The 22,384-nt window shown below is 38.5% G+C and overlaps 1 protein-coding gene across 25 annotated transcripts in view; it reads right to left on the bottom strand.

Moving 5' to 3' along the window:
• Window positions 1–22,384, bottom strand: part of ADGRB3 (adhesion G protein-coupled receptor B3) — a 732,591-nt gene that overhangs the window by 384,809 nt on the left and 325,398 nt on the right. For 22 of the 25 annotated variants that reach the window (XM_021072833.2, XM_021072856.2, XM_021072841.2 and 19 more), the window contains 4 exons: window positions 18,534–18,698; window positions 17,681–17,845; window positions 1,684–1,785; window positions 1,247–1,353 (listed from right to left, as the gene is read on the bottom strand). In XM_021072833.2, coding sequence (XP_020928492.1) covers window positions 1,247–1,353; window positions 1,684–1,785; window positions 17,681–17,845; window positions 18,534–18,698 — 539 coding nt within the window. Of the gene's footprint in view, window positions 1–1,242; window positions 1,354–1,683; window positions 1,786–17,680; window positions 17,846–18,533; window positions 18,699–22,384 lie in introns of all 25 variants that reach the window. The other 3 variants (XM_084958667.1, XM_084958659.1, XM_084958670.1) reach the window with 1 other exon arrangement.

The raw sequence follows: 22,384 nt of genomic DNA, 5'->3' as shown, positions 1-22,384 counted from the left end.
GAAGCCAAATATCATCAATTACTGATATGCACATAAATATATATTATTAAATATATGTATTTGCATGTAATCAGTATTTATATGTGTATATATGCAATAACATGTATGTAAATATATATACATGCGTGTATATACATATACACATGTATGTGTATATACATGTATATTCATGTATATACACATACAATAATAGAAATAAGGCTCTATATATCCAAATAAGCATCAGTTTGAGTACTGATGTGGTAACTGAACATGTCAGACAGGATTTTGTTTTCAGATCTTTTGAAAATGTGCTTTTTTGTGTTTCTGATAATCAACTACATTTACCTCATTAATAAGAGTTCTTATTGTACAGGTTTCTTCTCCATCTACAAGCAAGAATTTTCTTTAGGATTTTTTTTTTTTTTTAAGAATTGTGCCTATTTGTGAGTAACAGTAAGAAAAGAAAACGAAAACTTAAACACAAGAAAACTTCAAGGTTCTTAATGAAACGGCATCCCTGCCAACTTCTGACTCTCCAGGGACTCCTGCTCATATTTTGCTCTAAGCCCCACAGTGTTCATCACACAGGAAGCTGACTGTCAGGATGAAGGACAACAGTCTCCGAAATTGACAATGACGTGCACTCATAAAATACCAAGCGACATTTAACTCTGCTCAAAATATTCATACAGCATACTCTGTGAATAATTCAATAATGTGTGGGAGAGAAGGGCTATTTTTAGATATTTGTCCCAGTAATCTTTTGTAACTAATTTTCTCTGGTACAATAACACTGTCATGTTTTGGTGTGTGTTAATGTCAAAATGTAGTGAGAAATTTGATACCTATGTGACACAGCTTTATCATTTCTCAGCTACTAAAATATTAAAGAGTTTAATTTTAAAATGTATGGTATTTTGAAATAAGTCCTATGCACTATCTAACAGATTTGTGCCAATCATGACATATAGTTTAACTCTTATAAGTAAACCTGAATAACAGATTTTATCCAGGCCTTTCCCCCATTAGACAAGGAATTCTTTCCTTTAAATAGCAGGAGCCATAAAAACCCAAATCCTAGGAACAAAACAGTTGAGCACTGACTTATAAAAATTAGCTTCCTATCACAGTCTTTTTGCCTTCAGGCATCTTTTTTTTCCAGAGATTTTACTGATTTGATTGTATAGCAGAAGATTAAATTCTCACACAGTGATCATTAGCAAAAAATAAACAGAGCAAGTACTAAAGCTGGCTTTGCACCTACTGAATGCCGCAAGTGTCTGTACTCATTTGATATGCATCTTGCAAAGCTCGGCTGTTCCCAGAAGGCCACTCCGTGAAGACTGAGCGAGCAGCGTCTGCTAGCGGTGCCTGCGAGTCACAAAGAAGAGAGAGCTTTACGACAGGGAGGCTGGAAGGTGGGCTGAAAACCTGAGTTGGTACATTTTCGTGTTTTAAACAAACATGCATATGAAATTATCATTGTGATTATCTTTACGATGCATATTAGTCACACTGAGAAACCACCACATCAGCAATATTTTCTAGGTCTCTTTATTGGCTCCACTTAGGAAGCCCTTTACTAAAATTGTTTTATTCATTGCTTATTGGACAGATTTATCTGCAGATACAGGACAAAGTGTGGCATGCTGCCATTGGATGGCAGCAATAGTTTGGGTTGGGGAGGACATCCTACTTTACCTGTGGCATTCAGGGGGCACTGATTAAAGGCCAAGTCGCCTGCTGGAGTCCTTTTCCACACCATCGACATCAGATAATCCTCTGGGCATATTTCATAAGGTGCTGCAATTTAAAACAGAGGAACTTGAATGCCAGCAGTGTTTATTTTTTAAATATCGGCAATAAGCAATCCTAAAACACACCTCTCTGACTGCAGAGAGCTTTCATTTTCTTCAAAGTATATTGTTTACTGAAATGTCAGAGATGTCTTCATAAACAAACCACTAGCTTTCATTTCATTATCTACAAAATCTTCACAGAAATGTACTTTCTTTGGAAAGGGCTTACTGTGTAGGCTTTTTAAAAGAGCCATTTGGATTTGCCTATAAATTGAACATTATATTCAAGCACATGCATAAAAAATTGTTCCAATATTCACCAATATTCATAATACTTTGGGATGTTCTACAGTAAAGTGATTTCTAAGAAACTGAAAGCCATACTAGAATTGTCAGCCATAGGTGTTAAGAGTAAATAAACATAAAGGGCAAAAAATATATAACTTTTTTATTTGTTCATATAAGAGCAATGATGCCAATTATACTATATCATACAAAAATAAATGGATTTTATCTTCTGGCCCTATTCTTTTTAATAAGGTCAAATTTAATTACCAAGGTAAGAAAGTTAAAGGGAATTTCAACAATAACAGATGCATACCAGAAATATGTTAATGGGAAGCCAAAGAATTCAGCAAAAAAATATCTATCTATTGTATTAAACCTGACACTTTGCTCCTAGAAAGAAGATATTAATCCTTTTGCCAGATACACCTACTGCCGTGCTTTCACATATCATTGCCATTTCTATGCTCAAATATTTGTCTTCATGGCTTACCTGGGATGTTTGGTCCTCTCATTTCTGTTACTTGCACTTAAAGGTGTATCTGGTACACAGAAGTTGTTCAAAGTTGAATAACTAAATTAATGACTATATAGTTATAGAAATAACTTTAGTAAATAAATAAGAAGCTACAAAATAATAAGTACCTAAGATACACAGGAGTGTGATATCTGGGGAGAAATTTCTTCCTTTGGGGGCAAGATTCTCTTTAATCTATGCTAATCTCATTCTATTATTATTACTATTACTATTCTTATTATTACTATTACTACTTCGAAATTTATGAACTCATTAGAACACACTACGTTTGTCAGTCAGTGAAGAATGCAATTTGAGGCATTGCTACCTTGAAATAGTATTTACTTTATAATTACCTGAGATAAGATGAGTGGTTTAAACTCGTGGGCATTTAGAAGTGATTTTCAACTGATATTGAAAATCACCTATTTTGTCTCCTTACTCTTTATGGATGAGGATACAAAGGCCCTGGAAAAGGGAGCTTGTCTAAGGTGTTGGGGCTGGTGGAGTATCAGCAGCACTGGATTCAAGAATCCTGACTCCTCTACACCCTCTTTGTTACCTTGACCTCCACCTTCAGTAAGGTGCTGGTACCACGAATTTCTTTGGTTCAGGTGTTTTTCCGTGGACTGGCATATCCAACTGTTGGGTGACATTTTTTCCTGGCTGACATCAAGGAGATCTCAAAGACAATTTGCACACTCTTGAACTCCAACCACTTTTCTTCGTAATGTGTTTCCTAATTCTGTTAATGATCTTCTACCCACAGTTAAAACCATCAGGTTCATCTTCTACTCATCCTTCTCTTCCTCCTGACTGTCCATGATTCTACTGCCTACACTTACCCAGGCATTCATCCTGCCCTGTCTGGATTATGGAAACAGCTTCATTAGTACATTCATGCATTTACCTATATGCTTCCTTATTTCAGCGAAAAGCAATGGGTTTGAGAAAGAAGCACTTTCTACCTCCCAGAGTTTTGAATCAAAGAAAGAAGGTAGAAGTCAGGTGAACATGCCATTACTGGAGTGCAAGGATGACAGGGTGATGCTTCAATATAAATCTGAAGAGTTAAAGAGGGTTTAATGGAGGAAGTAACACTTAACTGAGAATGGCTTTGTGAGATGCAGTACATGCACCAGGGAGAAAGAACAAGAAATGCAAAGGCCTGGAAGCAACAAAGAGTGTTGAGACCAGTGCTGCAGGAGGGAAAAGATGAGGAGGAGTGTGGAGTGATGGGCTAGAGCGTAGAGTTTGAAAAGAGAATTGACACGATTCTATTTTTAATTTTAAGAGGTTGAGTTTTCTGTAGGTAAAAGAGATGGGGAGTAAGACCACAGAGGAGGTGAGTACAGATCTTCAGCCCTGAAGTGGTGATGGCTTTAGATAGGATGGTTGGATACATGATAAAGACAAGTAGGTAGACACAAGGTAAATATAGGAGGTAGACTAAGACATGTGGGAGATGAGGACTGAAGAGGTCCAGTAGGATGCATGATTTATGAGTAGAAGGACTGGGTGTAAAGCGCTATTGTTCTCTAGCATCTTTCTTCTTCAATGCAATTTTTATGCAACATCAAAAAAGTGATTTCTAAAATGAAGATTAATCCCATAACTTGCTGTGTAAAACTTTCCATGTTTCTCTAGGACTGAGAGAATAAAGATAACTGTGCTTGCTGTGATGAAAAGGGTCCTGCCAGCAAGCCCTAACCTCACCCTGCAAGTATGATTCAAATTTATTCTCCCACACACCAGCCACCCAGATTAACTGCCATCCTTCAGAAAATCCATACCAACTTATATTTCCCTGACTTTTCAAAACCTATGTCCTCTACTTAAAATGATCTCTATCCTCCTTGTTAGTTTGTTTTTCTACAAGCTCCCACCCAGTGATCTCCAGGAAAAACTCCAAGCTTCAGGGAAGGCTATGTGGGCTGGGTATAAAAATGACACTGGGCTGTCCTAAGGAACACCTTCACATTATCAACACAGGGGGACATGGCCAGACTAGGAGAAAATACGCCACAGCCTCATCCTCAAAATGAGGACACAGTAGTGTGCCATGAAGGCAATGGCTTGCTTCCATGGACACCCACCAGGAATTACGTCTACAAAAGAAGAAGCAACCTGCAGGATTGTCAATGAATGTGCTTCTGCAATCCTTCCCTACACATGCCTCCAAACACATGTCTTTTTCTCACAATGGATGGAAAACATTTGGTTATGGGTGTGGGCCTCCTTAATTCCTAAGTTTTGTCGTTTAGGAGACTATGTTTTACTTTATTTCTAATCTACTGTAATGGACTGCTATGGTGTGCAGCATACAGTGATACCATACCTGTCTGTTGAGTTTATCATTGTTGCTGAGGAAATAATGTAATAAATAGGCACTGTCCAGGAGAACTTTCTGCAGTGATAGAAGTGGGAATTTCACTGTCCAATATGGTGGCTTCTAGTAATTATGGCTATTAAGTACTGGAAATGTGGCAAGACTGTGAACCAAATTCTACATTTCATCTAATTTTAATTAATGTAGGTTTAAATTTTGATAGCTACCATGTTGGACAACACTGTAACAGATGATTGTGTTTCTGTAAATGTCAACCCAACTACTATAGAATATGGAAAAGAAAATTATAATACATATGAAAACTCACAAAATATATCATGCAGAGTTCAATCCATAGTTGAATTCTACATAAAGCTAGTCTATTTTTAAATAAAGCTATAGCAATAATTAATCTAACATTACTATGACATGATCTTTTTAAATCTATCTATCCAACTTCTGCTCATTGTCTTTCTCATTAACTTTTTTTTTTTTAAGGTTGCGCCCATGGCATATGGAAGTTCCTGAGTGAGGTCAGATTGAATCCAAGCAATGCTGGATCCTCCATCCTACTGCACCAGGCTGGAGATGGAACCCATACCTCAGCAGTGATACAGGCGCTGCAGTTGAATTCTTAACTCACTATGCCATGGCAGAACTCTGATTAATTCTTCCTTTGTAATTTTTTGCCTCACTTGTATTTTTTTTTTCTGTTTACAATCTCAAATTTTCTTCAGTTCCATTTATGAAATTTGAAATATATTCCATGAAATTTGTTACTATAGCTTTTTGGGTTTTATTTCCTGATTCAGTCTTGACATAAATCAATGAAGAAGTAATCTGCCCCCCAGATTTTTTCACTTCCCTGTAATGTTTCAGAAAGCTTTTCAAACCCTTTGTAATTCTGCCAAAAGCTACTCCCATCCTCAGCACCCTGCTCCCCTCCACCCAGTGATCAGAAAATCTGGTAATTGCAAGCGTTAACCACTAGATGGCATGGGTGAGCCAACAGGGTGAAAAGTTTACCAGGCCCACACCTGACACAGATGAGGTTAAGATCAAGGTGGGTAGAAGGTTTCCTTTATTTGCTGTTGTTTTGTTTTAAATTATTTTCTTTTTTTTAAAAAAAAATTATTAGAATATAGTTGATTTACAATGTTGTATTAGTTTCAAATTTACAGCTAAGTCAATCAGTTGTACATATACATATCCATTCTTTTTCCACATATAGGTTATTACCAAACATTGAGTGGACCTACCCATGCTATACAGTAAACCCTGGTTAGTCATCTATTTTATGTATTTATGTATGTATTTTTATAGTAGTGTGCATGTGCTCGATTTTCTTAAAGGTATACTACTTGGGGAAACATTTCTTCTCCTCATGTAAGTACAACATTGAATGATCAAAGGAGCGCCAGTTACAAAGCTCTTCAATCTGGCCCCTTCCTCAGCTCCCACTTTCCACACTCACTGCCCCCTGAGCTTCTCCAGCTCCACGAAGACCCCACCCCAGAGCTTGTGCACTGTTCTTTCTGCCCAGGATATCCTTCCTTCCCCTCCCCAAACACCTGCCTGGCTCCCTTTCACTACCTTCCAGCCCTTTCTCGGAGATGGCCTGACTGCCCCACACTCCCACTGCTTCCTCTGCCCCACCATACTTAGTTTTTATTTTTATGTTTTGCATCCTCCTGCTGTAACGTGAGCACCATGAAGAAAGGATTTTTCTGTTTTGTTTCATTCTTAGAGCACATAGTACTCACAGGTCTGGCAAATGAGAGCAGATACCTATAGACACACTTTTTTTAAAAACCGAAAAGTACCAAATACATTCAAAAGATCTATTTACCGAGAATGAGGATGGTGTGTGTGTGTGCGAGAGAGAGAGAGAGAGAGAGAGAGAGAGAGGGAGAGAGAGAGAGAGAGAGAGGGAGAGAGAGAGAGGGAGAGAGAGAGAGAGAGAGAGAGAGAGAGAGAGAGAGAGAAAGAGGGAGAGAGAGAGGGAGAGAGAGAAAAATAGGCAAGCACTAAGTAGCAGTGTTCACTTAGGAGCAATAAGAGAGGGAAGTTAGCTACTACAGTTTTCCTACATATTAGCCAAAATGGGTTTTCATAGTATCAGGTATTTACTAAAGTGGACCTTGTAGGGCTGTGCCTAATGGTCCAGGGGATTCTATTCAGAATCCGCTGTTGTGACGTGCATACACATACAACCTAACTGGTTAAGAAAGAAGCTGATTAAGTATTTCTTTTTGCAACTACAGCACTCAAGTATCAATTCCCATTTACCAGTGGCAATCACTATGGTATAAGTCAATCAGACCCCCCCCCAAAAAAAAAAACCAGTAATGTTTTCAACCTAGAGAGGTCACCGAACTTGGTTTTCTTCTCTATAAATTTGTGAAGGTTTGGATTCATCGTGCTTCTTGTAGACAGAAACTCAGTACACAAATGATAAGAAAGGAAGATGACAGGGGAATCTGAGATTCAAAGCTGCAAATCGGTCCAGGATTTTCAGCTTTTTAGAAGGAATGCCAAATCCCGCAGCTGCTTTAAATATTTCATCAAAGGTGATTTGGCATCTTTGAAGATTAAATCTTAAAAAAATAACTTACTTCAGAAAACAGGTCTATGTATGCTCCCACCACAAGTGAAACAGCCTGGATATTTAAAAGATAACTTATTTTCTTCCATCTAAGGTTTATGAAGTCCCCAAGAGTGAGAAACTTTCTGGGGTCTCCTCAGTGGCAGAAATGGAATTCATTGATTCTACAAACGTTTACTGAACAGCCATCATGTCTCAGTCTCCTTGGTAAATACTGCACATAAAAAAAGAATCTGTGTATGTATAGCTGAATCACTTTGTTGTACAGCAAAAATTATTACAACATTGTAGATCAAATATACATCAATAAAACTTTAAAAAATGAAAAAATAAATGAACTAGAATAGTCAGGGCCTTTCAACTCAAGATGGTGAGGGTGAGGAAGGATGAGAAATTCCAGTGCAGCAGGGCTCCCACTAAGAGCTGAGGAGTCCTGGCTGTTCTTGGAGCACCTTAGGGGGCACTCATCAGCGGAGTATTTCCACAAGGATGTCCAAGTTGAGTTGTCAAGGACAAGGAGTCAACCCACAGGGATGGGAAAGTGGGCCCCTGGAACATTGTGTGGCAAGACCCTGGTGCAAGGAGAGCCCAGTACATCCAAGAACCTGGGAACATTCCAGAAGGGCCAGCAAAGCTAGGGATGAGGAGAGGGGAATTACTGCAGGCAAAGGAGGAGGTGAAAAGGATGAAATAGACTGGAAGCTTGAACTTAAGGGCAAGGGAAAATTATTGTAGTGCTTTGGATGGTGTCCCTGAAGTTTGGAGAGTGGTTTGAAGGAACGTGAGGCCAAGGGCAGGGAGGAAGCCTGTGACAGTCTAAAGGGTGTACCTGGGGAAGAAGTGTTGTGGCTTCACAGGAAGTGGCAGCGGGAAGTGGGTGGATTCCAAATCTGCTTAGGAGGAAGGATGGGCTGAGCCATCCTACACATCCTGTAGGAGGTGAGGAAGAGAGAGAAAAAGAGATGTAACAGGTTTCCAGGAAGAAGTCTGGTGTGCTCTACCCAGGAGGACATGGCTTGGAAGAGAAGATGATGAAAATCAATTTGAGTCTGAGCTATCTGACTGCATCTCGGCATCATCATAAAGCTGGTTGGTGTATGGAATGAAAGCTCGGGAGAGGAACAAAAGCTGGAGATCGAGATTCGTGCTACTATTTTTTTCTGTTTAATGCTACCTGTGTGTATTTTGTAAATTAGAAAATATATAATTAGTTGAGGCCATGCTCCTGTGTTCAAAATAAAAACATATTATTGTGCAGCAATATGAGGCACTTGCTTTTTTATGCTTCAGCAAAATGGAACCACAACTCTGTTCATCAGCTGAAAGATCCCTTGGCTTGCTCCCACTAGTGCAAAGATATAAAGACCTATCTGTAAGACACAACTGTATTTCAAGGCACAAGTATGTAGTGATTATGCTCCCTTAAAACAAGGCAGCAATTACCTAGTGATTAGCAGTTAATCTGTCTATTCAAACTGATTTCCTGTCTCTTAAAAATAGCAAAAATTATACAGGGCTTAAATCAATTTGATGTGGAAAATTAGTTTTCACTACTTATGCTAGAATTTCAGCATTAAAGAGAAATCAATTCTAAACTGTAGAACTGCATGCAGAAAAAAAAAAATCTGCACTCTGTACAACCCCACATTTCAAATTTCACTTGCTGGTAATTCATTAATTCTTTATGTTTGGGAACCCCCAGTACTGAGGGGTGCAGAGGTAAATGAAACAGTTTCAGCCTCTGTGCTCACCAACAAGCTCTAATTTCAGAATTTCAGTGGTGGAACCTACGCAACATGTGAAGAATTCACAGTGATGCTAAGGTCTGAGGCAAAAAAGGGGGGGAGGTTGTATCAAATGTGTTTCATAATAACCTTCCTTATATGGAGAATGATAGTTATCAGTCTCAAATTGAAAGAATATAGTTACGACAGTAGTCTTTACATGTTACTATGAATTAGGTAATCTTCTAAGAGTATTGAATATTTTAATTCAAATAATTGTCATAACGACCTTTAAAGTGGATGCAATTATTATCATCACTATAAATATGTGGGGAAACAAGGCATAGAGAAACCATTCAGTGAGGAGGTGGTCAATCAAACAGCTCTCTCAGAGCATTTTCTGAGACATGTTACACTGTCTCTAAGCATGTGTTGCAGTGGTAAAATAAGTATTTATGCATTTTGCAAAAATTGGTTCTAACTCTGGAAGTCAGCAAACCACGATCTTTAAATTCATTCATAAACTATGTATAGCTCGTTTGAGTACTTAGTCTGACAGTGTGTTATACAAACACACCCCCAAAATTCTGAATTATTATTTTAATTCTATATTTCACCTTAACAGACAAGGTTGTTCTAGCCTGTTAACAAAGTTAACTAACAACAAAAAAGACAGCTAACATTAATTGTGAGGAATAATTTCCAAGTAACTATTTACTATCCTTTAGTGAGACAGTTTTATACTGGGGGCTGCTTGAGATTTGTCGTGGAGAATTGTGTTTACTTGCCTTTTTAATATTATCTTAAAATAACAGGTCACAGCACATGGAGCAAATGGGCAAGAGTACTCCGGGCTGAAGGCCACTGGTCACAGCTTCCTGGGTAAGTTGCTATAGAAACGTATATGTTTTTCTTACCTCTAACAATTCAATGATCTCTATCCAAAGAAGGAAGGATCATGCCACAAATTTTAATTAAAAATTAGAAACAGTGTAGGTGCTCAAAATGTCCATTCAAATTCTAATGAAGTAAACTACTAGCATTTTAAAAGAGTAAAAGATCATACCATTACTATCATAGTCATTTTGAAACTTATAAGCTTTTATATAAATGATTTCATTTTCCAGTTATACCATTTATGAAAAGGCTATGGGAGTTCCCGTCGTGGCTCAGTGGTTGGTGAATCCGACTAGGAACCATGAGGTTGTGGGTTCGATCCCTGGCCTTGCTCAGTGGGTTAAGGATCTGGCGTTGCCGTGAGCTGTGGTGTAGGTCACAGAAGCGGCTTGGATCCCGTGTTGCTGTGGCTCTGGTGTAGGCCAGCAGCTATAGCTCCAATTCAACCCTAGCCTTGGAACCTCCATATGCAGCAGGAGCAGCCCAAGAAATGGCAAAAAGACAAAAGAAAAAAAAAAAAAAAAAGGCTATGTACCTAAGGACCTGTAATGCTCGCCTAGGTTCAGGGCAGAGTAGGGGAGGGCTAGGGAAGCTGAAAATATATAGCTCATCTGAAATAAGCTGGAATTCTGTAGCTATGAGATATAATTATATATATAATTATATACATATAATAAAATATAATAATATATAATTAGGGAAGCACAAAGCAAGTTTTCAGGGGTTCAAAAAAGAAAGAGAATTCATATGATTGTGGGAGAAAGAATGACTAAGTGAGGAGACAGCTTTTAATGGACTGGGCTTCCAAGATGCTCCTATTTCAGTAGGTGAAGATGGCAGAGCCAGGTTACAAGCGGAGTGCTGGAGCATTGGAGGGCAAGCAACAGAGAAAGGACAGAATAGGTGCCTCCAAGTCTAGGAACCAGAGACTGCATCTGCTCCATTGCTCTATATAGAGATACCGGCCATATATGTAAATGAACCAATGATGGGGACCCTAGCATCCTGGGATCTCAGTATGCATTAAGCTGGGCAAGTAACAAGAAGCCACGGAAGTTTCTGATAAGTGAATCACATGGCAGAGGCCATGGATGGGGAGAATCATCAGATAAAAACCTGCGTGGAAGAGATTAGAAAACATGGGTATTGCCCCAATTTGGGTAGCAAACAAAGAGGATCACGCCTGCCATCAACAATTCTAATTGGCTAATTATTTTGAAACTGTGTTTTATCATTTCATCCTTGAAACAATCCTCTGAGGCATGTGTTACTATCCCACTTTATATATGAAGACACTGAGGCCCAAGCCAACCTTGGTTTGACCCCACAGCCCAGCTCTTTCCCACCACTGGGAAGTGGTGGCTGGGGGAGAAGGCAGGGCCACCAGTCAAAGACTGGAAGGATGTGGAATCCCCCACTAGGAAATGGTGGGAAGGAAGGAGAAGCTACTTCAGACAGAAAAGCTCTCCTGGCGGCATACTGTCCCATGTGATACCTCAGCTGGAAAGGTCTGTTAGGTGATGACAGTTGGAGAGAGAGATAAAGCGAGCCAAGCACCAAGGGTAGGATCTCAGGGTCATTCACGCATCAGGATATATGAGGGAATGGAATTTAGTAGGGTTGAGAAATGTCAAGGTCCAATGTTCAGGTTATGTGTCTTGGGAAATCTTAAACCCCAAAAGGAGTTTACTAATTGTATTAATTTTCATTTTATTAATTGCAAAAAATTAAGTGATTCATAAAATACGCATTTTTTTTTTTACTGTAAAAACAACATGGACTGAAAGGAAAATTTTTTTAAAAAATAGTAAAAGAAAAAAGTGCTGCTTAAGTTTTCTATTTCAATTTGAGAATGATCAGCAAATGGCCAAATATTTCTAAATGAATCCAAGTAGAGTAATATAGATTATACCAAATTGCTTTTTTAAGTTTTTGCTGTAGTGGAAGGTTTGAGAGTTTTCTCCAAGTCTCAGCTGATGAGCAATCTGATAAGGTGAATTATAATAATAATTATCTCGATAGCAACCAGTTGGAATAACAGACATAGAGTACTGTCTGGCATACACATTGATTATTCCAGACCCCAGTGGTTCTTCTTAATTCTGCCTTTCACACTGAGCTGATTTGCTGCAGAACTGAGGGCTAGACCAAGACCTGATACTCCAACTTTTCAAGAGGATAGGATGCTTCTTTCGAGGCTGGTTAAGCACCAGGTTGGCCTCTCTCCCTACGGGGGACCTTCAGGTTCTAATTTATTTCCCCACTTCTGGGAACGTATTTGACGTGACTGAGCAAGAACAAGGTGGACACGGGATGAAAATGTCAATACCTAGTACCACCTACTGGAACCACTGGACTCAGGGGCTGGTTTCTGGTGAATGGCTGGTGTGAACATTTGGGTGTGACATTACTTTCTACATCCAAAAATATTCAGTGAAATAGTTGCCCTAACCTTTTAAAAGTGAACAGGTGGCGTTCCTATGGTGAATCAGCAGAAACAAATCTGACTAGCATCCATGAGGACTTGGGTTTGATCCCTGGCCTTGCTCAGTGGGTTAAGGATCTGGCATTGCTGTGAGCTGCGGTGTAGGCCACAGATGTGGCTTGGATCTGGCATTGCTTTGGCTGTAAAATAGGCTGGTAGCTACAGCTCCAATTCGACTGCTAGTCTGGGAACCTCCATATGACGCTGGTGTGGCTCTAAAAAGACAAAAAAAAAAAAAAAAGAAAGAAAGAAAAGAAAAGGAAACTGAATGGTAATAACATAATTTCTTACAGGGTACACACATAACCTCTGACAGCAAAAAGATCCAAATTCTAAAGGAATAGGAGCTTTTAAAATGTACTATTAGTGATATATATAAAAAAAAGGTAAAGCAGGTGTCAACTGGTATGTGAATATTTCAGTAGACTAGTATGATTTTTTCTCTTTAAAAGATTAAATTTTACACTTACGTACTTGCATTTCCAATAATGATGACATTTAGCCTTAAAATAAAGTGGTCCCCTCAATTTAGAAGTCTGATTTATTAAACTTGTCTTTAACAAAGACAAAATATTTGTATCGATAGTGATTAATTTCCCACTCTTCCAACTGGGAGCTAAGAAGAAGGTAATTCCATGTGAGCTCAGACCCCAGCTCACCTTCCCGACACCCCCTGCCCCAGATATATGCTTGTGAGTGTGTACAGTCACTCATAGCCTTGCAGGGCAGAGGCAGTGAAGATGCACTCCTGCTACGGAAGATCTGTGTTCTGGTGGGTGGAGGGGCTTCACATCAAATGGGTTTCAAGACACCCCAGGTCTTCCTCCTACTCCCCACAGAACAGGAACAAGGAAAGGCCATACAACTGAGTAGCCCCGACTAAACCATCCTTCCTTGTCCACAACAAGTTAATAGTCCTATTTTTCTGGTAGTGACAGCTGTAAAGGGATCTTATTTTGGTTCAAACATGAGTTGGGTAAGGAGACTTGAAATGTATGGCCTGCATTTTCATTATGAATTGATTCCAGAGACACGCCCTCCTTATTTATGAAGTGTGAGTAAAATACAATTCGCACTCTTGTTCTGGAGGTATCTATCTCAACTTTCAGCCATTGAGCTGAAGTTCAGCCATTGGCGTGAGTTCTAGCATTTATTTTTATTTATTCCTTTATTTTTACTCTAGGCCAGTGCAATCCAAAGGGTAATCGGCAGCAGCATCACCATCACCTGGGAGCTTGTTAGAAATACAGATTCCCAGGCCTGGGCCAGACCTCCTGAATAAGAACCTTGGGGTGAGGGCCTTTGGCTCAGGAATCGCCATCTTAATGAAGTCTCTGGGTGATTCTTGTGTCCACTAAGGTTTGAGAAACACAGCCGTGGACAATATAGAGAGGCTCTCAGAGAAGATAGGAGCCCAAAGGAGGCAAGCTTTGTGATTCAGTCTTCCTACAAAAAGAAAATGACTCAGAAACCAAATGTATGCCTCTCTTGGTCTCCAGAGAAGTCATACTCCTATTGGGGAGCAAACATGCAGAGACAAGGAATAGTCACTCCAGAATGGTTGCTTTCCTGGGGTGGGGAGTAGGGCTTACAGTTGCCAATATTACAGGCGCTGACTTTTAACACAAATGCATCACAATGTGCAAGACAAGTGAGGGCTGATAACACTGCTGCTGCTTTCCTTTGGGATAAATATTTTGAGTCAAATATCACAATAATTGCTCTGTCTCTGGTCTACATTGCTGTAACTGTGCACACTCATGGTAAAGCTGTGTAACCCAAAGTTTTTCTCAACACATTCAACCTATAGGTTTCACCTTGTCGTTTGCAGACAAAGCAGTGGGACCCCAAGAAGGACATTTTACATATAAATTAAGTTAAACATCTACCTGTGATTGGCAGGTTCCAATTTAGTAACTAATGACTAGAGTCATGGATCCTGGAATTGGTCTTGGCAAAGAGCAAACCCTTCATGGGAACAGAGTCCCGGCATAGCCTGGACTAAGATAGGCCAATACACCAGTAACCTCTGCCTTAGGAATGATATTAACCAGAGGAGTACTGGGAAATAAAACAATCAAACAAAAGACCAAAAAATAGAACCTTTTCACATGGTAGCAAAGTGACAAAATTAGAGGATCTATATTACCTTTGTACTATTTTAACCCTCAAAGCTTGGGTATACAATGAGATTGAGATCCATTAAGTCATTATTTGGTGAGTCTGACCAATTTAAAAATTGGGCAACTTAATTATGTCCTCTGTAGCTACTTTATTCCTCAACTAGAAGTATTTAAAAAATAATAATATAATGTTTCCAGCCCTCTAATTCTCTTTCCTTTTGAAGAAAGGGGCAATATCATATTTTTGGTCAATGATGCTCTTTTTAATACCTTTATTGTATCTAATTACCAGTAAAGAAGTATCCTAATCTTGATGGGAAAATATTTTTTATTTCCCATTTTCAGTAGATGTCATAACAGCTTTTGATTAAATCCAGATGATTAATCATTATTTTCATTAATTATCCCTACAAAGATGTGCATAGATTATATTTATCCTTCTTGACAACAAGAGGGTCTCTTGGCAAACTTGATTAATTTGTTTTGTATTCAAATTAAGCGAAGCATAAAAATAAATACTAGTTGTTTCCAGCAAGATGAAGAAAAATTAAGAATGAACAGTACTAAAAATAATACTAGAAAAAACATATTGTTTCACAAGAAACATTTGTTAAGGCTTTGTCATTGACAAAATGAGAAAAGATGCCTTAGCAATTACTAAGATACTCTGAAAGTGTTCTCAGTTTATATTGTCAATGTGTACATTTGGAGCAATATAATCACAGAAATTGGGAACGCTATGCTCCCAATCATATAAGGAATATATATTGACTACTGGGAAGAAAATTGTACTGAGATGCAACACCAGTATATAAATCAAGTCCATTGTGGAAAACTGAGTTACTTATAAATCCTCCTTTCTTGATAAAAAAATGTGAAGATGACATGGTTGCACATTGAAAAGTGGAAGAAGGGTGAATATTTTAAAAATCTCCTATATTTTGATAAAATTATTCTACTCTACAGAGGCAGAGGCATAGTAGAAATTAATAGTCATATATAATTTTGAAGGATAATGTGATTTGTATCAAGGTACAAGGCTAGGATATATTTTCAAAAGCTTATGGTATCTGTATATATTTTGCCCCGTACAAGCACTAATTTGTGATTTGTTTAGCTGATTCAATAATTCATTTTAATTCAAAAATGCTATTTACATATTTGGGGATGATTTTAAATCACATGGAAAAGAGGAAAATGTAAACCTTAAGGTAAATACCAAAAAATATATGTATATGATAAAATCTAAAAAGCTTTTATAGTTTTACATGATAATTTTTCAATGTGCCTGAAATCACGAAAGCTAGCAAATAAGGTATAATATCTTTTTGTAGATGGATATGTAAAATGCTTTCCAAACAGCAGGTGGCAATCTTTATAAATCTGATTGCAGCAGCACAATATTACCACTATGTATGCAGATGAAAGACAGTTTTAAAGGACCAGTTAAGAACCTTGGCATGCTCAGACTAGTTTAGATAACTTCAAATATTAAAAGGTTCTTATTTAATCATGGCTGCTGTTTCAAAGAAATTTCTTCCTGAGCAAAATAGATGTTTTGTTTAATGCATCTTAATTCTTAGGCAGCATAGGAGAAATTTCAGAGTGCTAAACTGTACTGATACCCTTCTCAACAGAATCCTGCACACTCGTTATTTCTTATCATTCGTATGGATTCATATGGCCATAAGACTTAACAAAACTAAGTTTAGATCTTTTTTAAGCTCTAAACAAACAAACAAAGATAAAAACAAATTACTGATGTATCATTACTCTTAAGAGTCTAGTTTCTGTTTGTATTACTGCTGAACTGTGAAAAGTTGTTAGAATTCTAACTATGGAGAAACGCAAAGTTTTGACCCCTGGATATCTCTTAGAATTCCTTGGTTTTTCAAGTAGTCCTATTAGATAGAGACAGAAATCCTTAGCTTTCTGAACTGAAAAGGAACCTCAAACAGGTGCAGTCACCACACCCAGTAAGACCAGATAGCCAGAGATGGGTGAGGTTGCCCACAAAGAATTAGGGGCAGTTCATGGGGCAATGTAGCTCTAACTAGGTCCCCAAATTCTCTAAGTCCAGAACCTGTCTTTATACCCAGCTATGAAATTTTAAAATTCAATCCTATCAGCTTTTCTAGCATTTTTATAAAATTTTGCCAATTATATCATTCCTGAATCCTAATTTTTGCTTCTTCATTGAGTCTGGAGTGTGTTAATAGTATTTTATGAAACATACACAGTCTTAAGAAGGGGTCTTTGTTCTAAAAGAGCTTTTAATGTATATGATTCATAATTAGGGAAATTTCTGACTTTCCCTTTTTTCTACTCATTTGTGTAAAATCCTCTAATGTAGCAACACTCCCATTCTTTCACTAGGAATTAAGACTGGATGCTATTATTTTAAAGGGGTTCCTCATTGGAATTTCCTTTTACAGCGGATATGAGGAAAGGCAAGTCAGTGGGGGTGTCCAAGGTCACACACTGGGATGGATTAACTGCAGAATTTACAAGTTTCTGAGTTCCAACCTCATCTCCTTATTTCCTCACTAAGCTACCTCACACATATGTCTTTGTATTTTTGCTAAAATAATCTTAGGCAACTTGTTCTGTGTTCTCAGTATACAAATATTTTACAAAAATAGTGAAAAAAAAGTACTCAATAGTAATTTTAAAAATTTCTAGCCGTGTTACTGTTCAACATGCCTTCTTCGGTATTATCGCACTTTTTCAATGTCATTTTGCAATGAATCATTTAAAAACGTGTAGAAGCCATAGTCTAGGACACACAAAAAGAGGAAACCTCATAGGTGATAAAACAAACTGCTGCTTATCATTAGCAATACTTCAATTGAGAAAATACTGCTTTTAGCCCATGACAATATTTTTGATCCTTTTTCTCCAGGTTTTCATGAGAATGGTCTTGAATTCACTCACCAGGACAGCGCTGCTCGCTGCACCTTCTCACTTCCTCGCCCGTCCCCTCACAAGGTTGCCCCGTCACCGCCGCACCCTGGCAGGTCCTCGTTCTCCGCTCCCAGCCGCCATCACAGGACTTGGAACATCCACTCCAGTGACCCCACTGATTCCATTGGCCATTGGCTGAAAGACATACGTCATGGTCAATGGCAGCAGTCCACTGCGCACAGCTTTAGGGCTGCTTCTACAATCTGAGGGCCATTACTGTCTTTTCAATTGTTAGTAATCTACCACCATAAATCAAATAAGTATTTGACTTGCCAGTCAAATGTAAAGCATTGTGAGGAACAAAAGTTTCTATATGTTTGTCAGGATCTACAAATAGACACTGAACTTCACTTGTAAAGAGTACAAGTCCAGTGCTGGACTTCCTCAATTTAATTAACATTTAATATAATGTAATTAATTTAATCTCATTTCAGAATCTCCTGGATTTTGTTGCTTTATTAATGTAACATACAGCAGAATGAGCTCTGGTACAATTGGCTTCATTTACTGGAAATGTAGAATTATCGGATGATTCCATGACTGTCTGGCATGGTTCTGTCACACTTTCTAAATGGAAGGCATCCTTTAAATAGAGTCATCAGCCTCTATTGTAGAGCACAGAGAACTACAGCCAACCTCCTGGGATAGACTTTGATGGGAAAGAATATAAAAAAAGAATGTATGTGTATATATACACACATATATATATATATGAGTCACTTTGCTATATAGCAGAAATTGACACAACACTATAAAACAACTATACTTTAATTTTTAAAAAACTAATAAAAATTAATTAATTAATGCAGTTACCAGGCCTTACCTATGCACTCAGGGTTGTAACACTCTCTGCTCTCGGCCCAGGGCCCTCTGCATTCAGAGCCCCCATGGGCGGCTGCAGTGCACTGCCGGCTTCTCTGCTGGGTCCCGTTAGAGCAGGTCACAGAGCACTGGCTCCAGGAACTCCACTCCTGCCATTGTCCATCAACTGCCAAAGCAGAAGCAGAGACAGTAAGAGGAGGCCTTCTGGAGAGAAGGCTGTTCACAAAGCACAGGCACGTTTTCAGTGAATTTCATGGATATGGCATGTTTTACAAATTGAAGGTCTGTGGCAACCCCGGGGGAGAGCAACTCTACTGGTGCCATTTTCTCAATAGTATTTGCTTGCTTCTTGTCACATTTGGGTGATTCTCACAACATTTCCAATTTTTTCTTGAGCATGATATTTGTTCTGGTAACTGATGGTCAGTGATCTTTGATGTTACTATTGTCACTGTCTTGGAGCGCCATGAATCTCACATATAAGACTGGGAACTTAATAGATAAATACGTGTTCTGACTGCCCCACCTACTGGCTGTTCCCCCATCTCTCTCCATTCTCCTCAGGGCCCCATATTCCCTGAGACACAATAATAAGGAAACGAGGCCAATTTATAACCCTTCAATGGCCTCTAAGTGTTCGAGTGAATGGAACAGTCACATATCTCTCATTTTCAATAGAAAGCCAGAAATGATTAAGTTTAGGGAGGAAAGCACATTAAAAGCCAAGTCAGGCCAAAAGCTAGGCCATTTGGGCCAATTAGCCAAGTTGTGAATGAAAAGGAAAAGTCTTGAAGGAAATTAAGTGCTACCCTTGCGAACACATGAATGATAAGAAATCAAAACAAAACAACTTTATCAACGATAAGTTTTGGTATCTGGATAGACAAACTAACCACCCTCAACATTCCCTTAAGCCAAAGCATAATCTAGACCCAGACCCTAGCTCTGCTCATTTCTACAAAGGCTGAGAGCTATGAGAAATCTTCAGAAAAAAAGACTGAAACTAGCAGAGATTGTCTCTGAGGTTTAAAGAAAGAAGCCATCTCCATAACATAAAAGCATAAGGTGAAGCAGCAAGTGCTGATGTAGAAGCTGCAGCAAGTTACCTGGAAGACCTAGCTAAGATAATTCATGCAGGTAGCTACACTGGACAACAGATTTTCAACATAGATAAAACATCTTCTATTGGAAGAAGGTACCATCTAGGACTTATATGTAGCTAGAGAGACAGAGACAATGCCTGGCTTCAAAGCTTCAAAGGACAGGCTGACTCTCTTGTTAGGGGCTAATGTAGCTTGTGACTCTAAGTTGAAGCCATTGTTCATTTGCCTTTCTGAAAATCCTAGGGCCCTTAACAATTATGCTAAATCTACTCTGCCTGTGCTCTGTAAATGGAACAACAAAGAGGACATGACACACATCTATTAACAACAAGGTTCACTGAATATTTTAAGCCCACTCAGATGTGCTGCTCAGAAAAAACGATTCCTTTAAAAAAAAATGACTCCTCATTGACAATGTACCTGGTCCCCAAAGAGCTCTGATGGAGATGAGATTAATGGTCTTTACGCCTGCTATCACAACATCCATTCTGCAGCCCATGGATCAAGGAGTCATTTTGACTTTCAATTGCTATTATTTTTGAAATACATTGCATAAGGCTATAATTGCCATAGATAGTGCTCCCTCTGATGGATCTGGGCAGAGTCAATTGAAAACCTTCTTTTAAATTAAGGTATACACGTTGTTTTTGAGACATAATGCTGTTGCACACTTAAAGACACTACAGCATAATGTAAACATAACTTTTATATGCACTGGGAAAGCAAAAGTTGGTGTGTCTCACTTTATTGTGATATTCACTTTATTGAGGTGATCTAGAACCAAATCTGCAAAATCTCTCAGACATGCCTGAACAAGGTAATCTTGAAGGTAAGTCCCAACCATGAGACTCAAAATGAATGCAATTAGATTTTACTACCCCCAAACTATAATCACCTTACTTTTCACTTCTATTTCCTTTTATGAATCCAGTATCTTTTTTTATTGACTTATTTCTGCAAAAATATTTATTGACCACTCAAAAAGGCAAGATTTTGGTCTCAAAGTTGGGTATAGGGAACAGTGAACACAATAAGTAATGACCAATAACTTGGGGAGCTCACATTTTAGAGCAGGAATCCCTAGAATGTATTAAACAATTAATTACATGCTGAATAAACTAATTCCGCAACATTGCTGCAAAGGATGATTTCAAGATGCTATGAGAGAAGAGTTTGCAGGGGTTGGGGAGTCTTCCCTGACAGAGTAAGGTTTAAGGTAACTTTGAAGGATAATGAGAAAATACATAGGGTAAGGATATGTCCCATGAAGATATAAAAGGCCCTGGGCACTTCCAGGAGCTGAATGGAGGACATTGTGAATAGAATTCAGAGAGACAGGTGAAGAACCATACCAGAGGAGGTCAGGAAAATAGCAGAGGCAGATTTCTGCAAACTTTTTGTCAACTGCGCTAAGGATTTTGGCTATTTTCTCAGATCATTAAGAAGCTATTGAAGGATTTAAACAGGATCCTCTGATCATATCTAGTGCAGGGTGGAGAAGGAATCAGTGGAGAGGGTAAGGCAACCTGAGCTGAGATGACAAGATGGTCCCAATGGGCATCCTGGGAGGATCCAGGCTATGAGGGAATGACCCTGAGTGAAGAGAGGTATCTGGTGACCAGAATGGAATAAAGATGGTTGAAGTTGTCTTTGGGAGTTCAAACTGAGATGCATTTACTTACTCACTCATTCAGATGACTTTTAACACTCTATTAATCATTGGTCACTGTGATAAGCATCACAAGAAATAGAGATATAAAGGAATTTGAATCCAACCTCAGAAATCTTATAACTCAAAGAATTACTCTGTGCACATAAATAAGTAAATACAAAATTAAGAACAATACCATCTTACTATGACAATGAAGACTAATTATGTTAGACTGGTATGGTAACATTTATAATTTAGACAAAGAAGACAGCATCTGTGCAGGTAATGTTTCTCGTAGCCACAGTACAGGTGAGCAAAAGAATCAGGCAAAAATATTTACTAATTTAGAAGGGATAAACTAGTATATAAGTTTATATATAGATGCATTTGTATATGACTGTCTACCTTTTCGTATCTCATTCCATGGCTCTTGGTCAATTTCACTGCAGTGAAAAGAGAGTTCACTATAAATCCAAAGTTCCAATATCAACTAACATTGCTCTGAAAATCCACTCAAACAAGAAAGCTTGGCAGAAGAGGAGTGAGCATTTTCAACCTAATTTCAGATCTAAAAAGAAGGCTGTTTAATATGTATCTAGCAGTCCTTAATAAATCCTTTGTGAGATTAAAAAAATCGCAAAGTGCCAATTTAATCATCCCGTTCCTGTAAGTTTAGCATCTCGATTAAAAGTGCCTGGCACATATTTTTTTCCTTTTTCTTTTTACAGCCACACCTGCAGCCTATGGAAGTTCTCAGGCCAGGGGTTGAATCAGAGCAGCAGCTGTGACCTACGCCACAACCACAGTAACACCACATCTTCACTGAAGCTTGTGGCAATGCCACATCCTTAGCTCACGGAGCAAAGCCAGGAATTGAACCAGCATCTTCACAGAGACAACTTTGGGTCATAAACTCACTGAGTCACAATGGGAACTCCTTTGTTATTTTCAACCTGGCACAATTTTACCAGCTATGTAATCCATTTGCCAGACAAAAAAAAGGAGACTCTGGTAAATCAATAGGATGTTATAAATTATCCATTTCCTGTCTATGTTGGCTTCGAAGATGAGTGTGTTTTTCATTTCAGAATCCTGCTT

The sequence above is a fragment of the Sus scrofa genome, chromosome 1, assembly GCF_054392235.1.
Source record: "Sus scrofa isolate SSC_HxYL_T2T_F1_AM1 chromosome 1, Sscrofa_HxYL_maternal_Yorkshire_Landrace_v2.0, whole genome shotgun sequence".
NCBI classification, from domain to species: Eukaryota; Metazoa; Chordata; class Mammalia; order Artiodactyla; family Suidae; genus Sus; species Sus scrofa.
The sequence above is the reverse complement of the archived record's forward strand: the minus strand, read 5'-3'. Positions and strand labels throughout refer to the sequence as shown.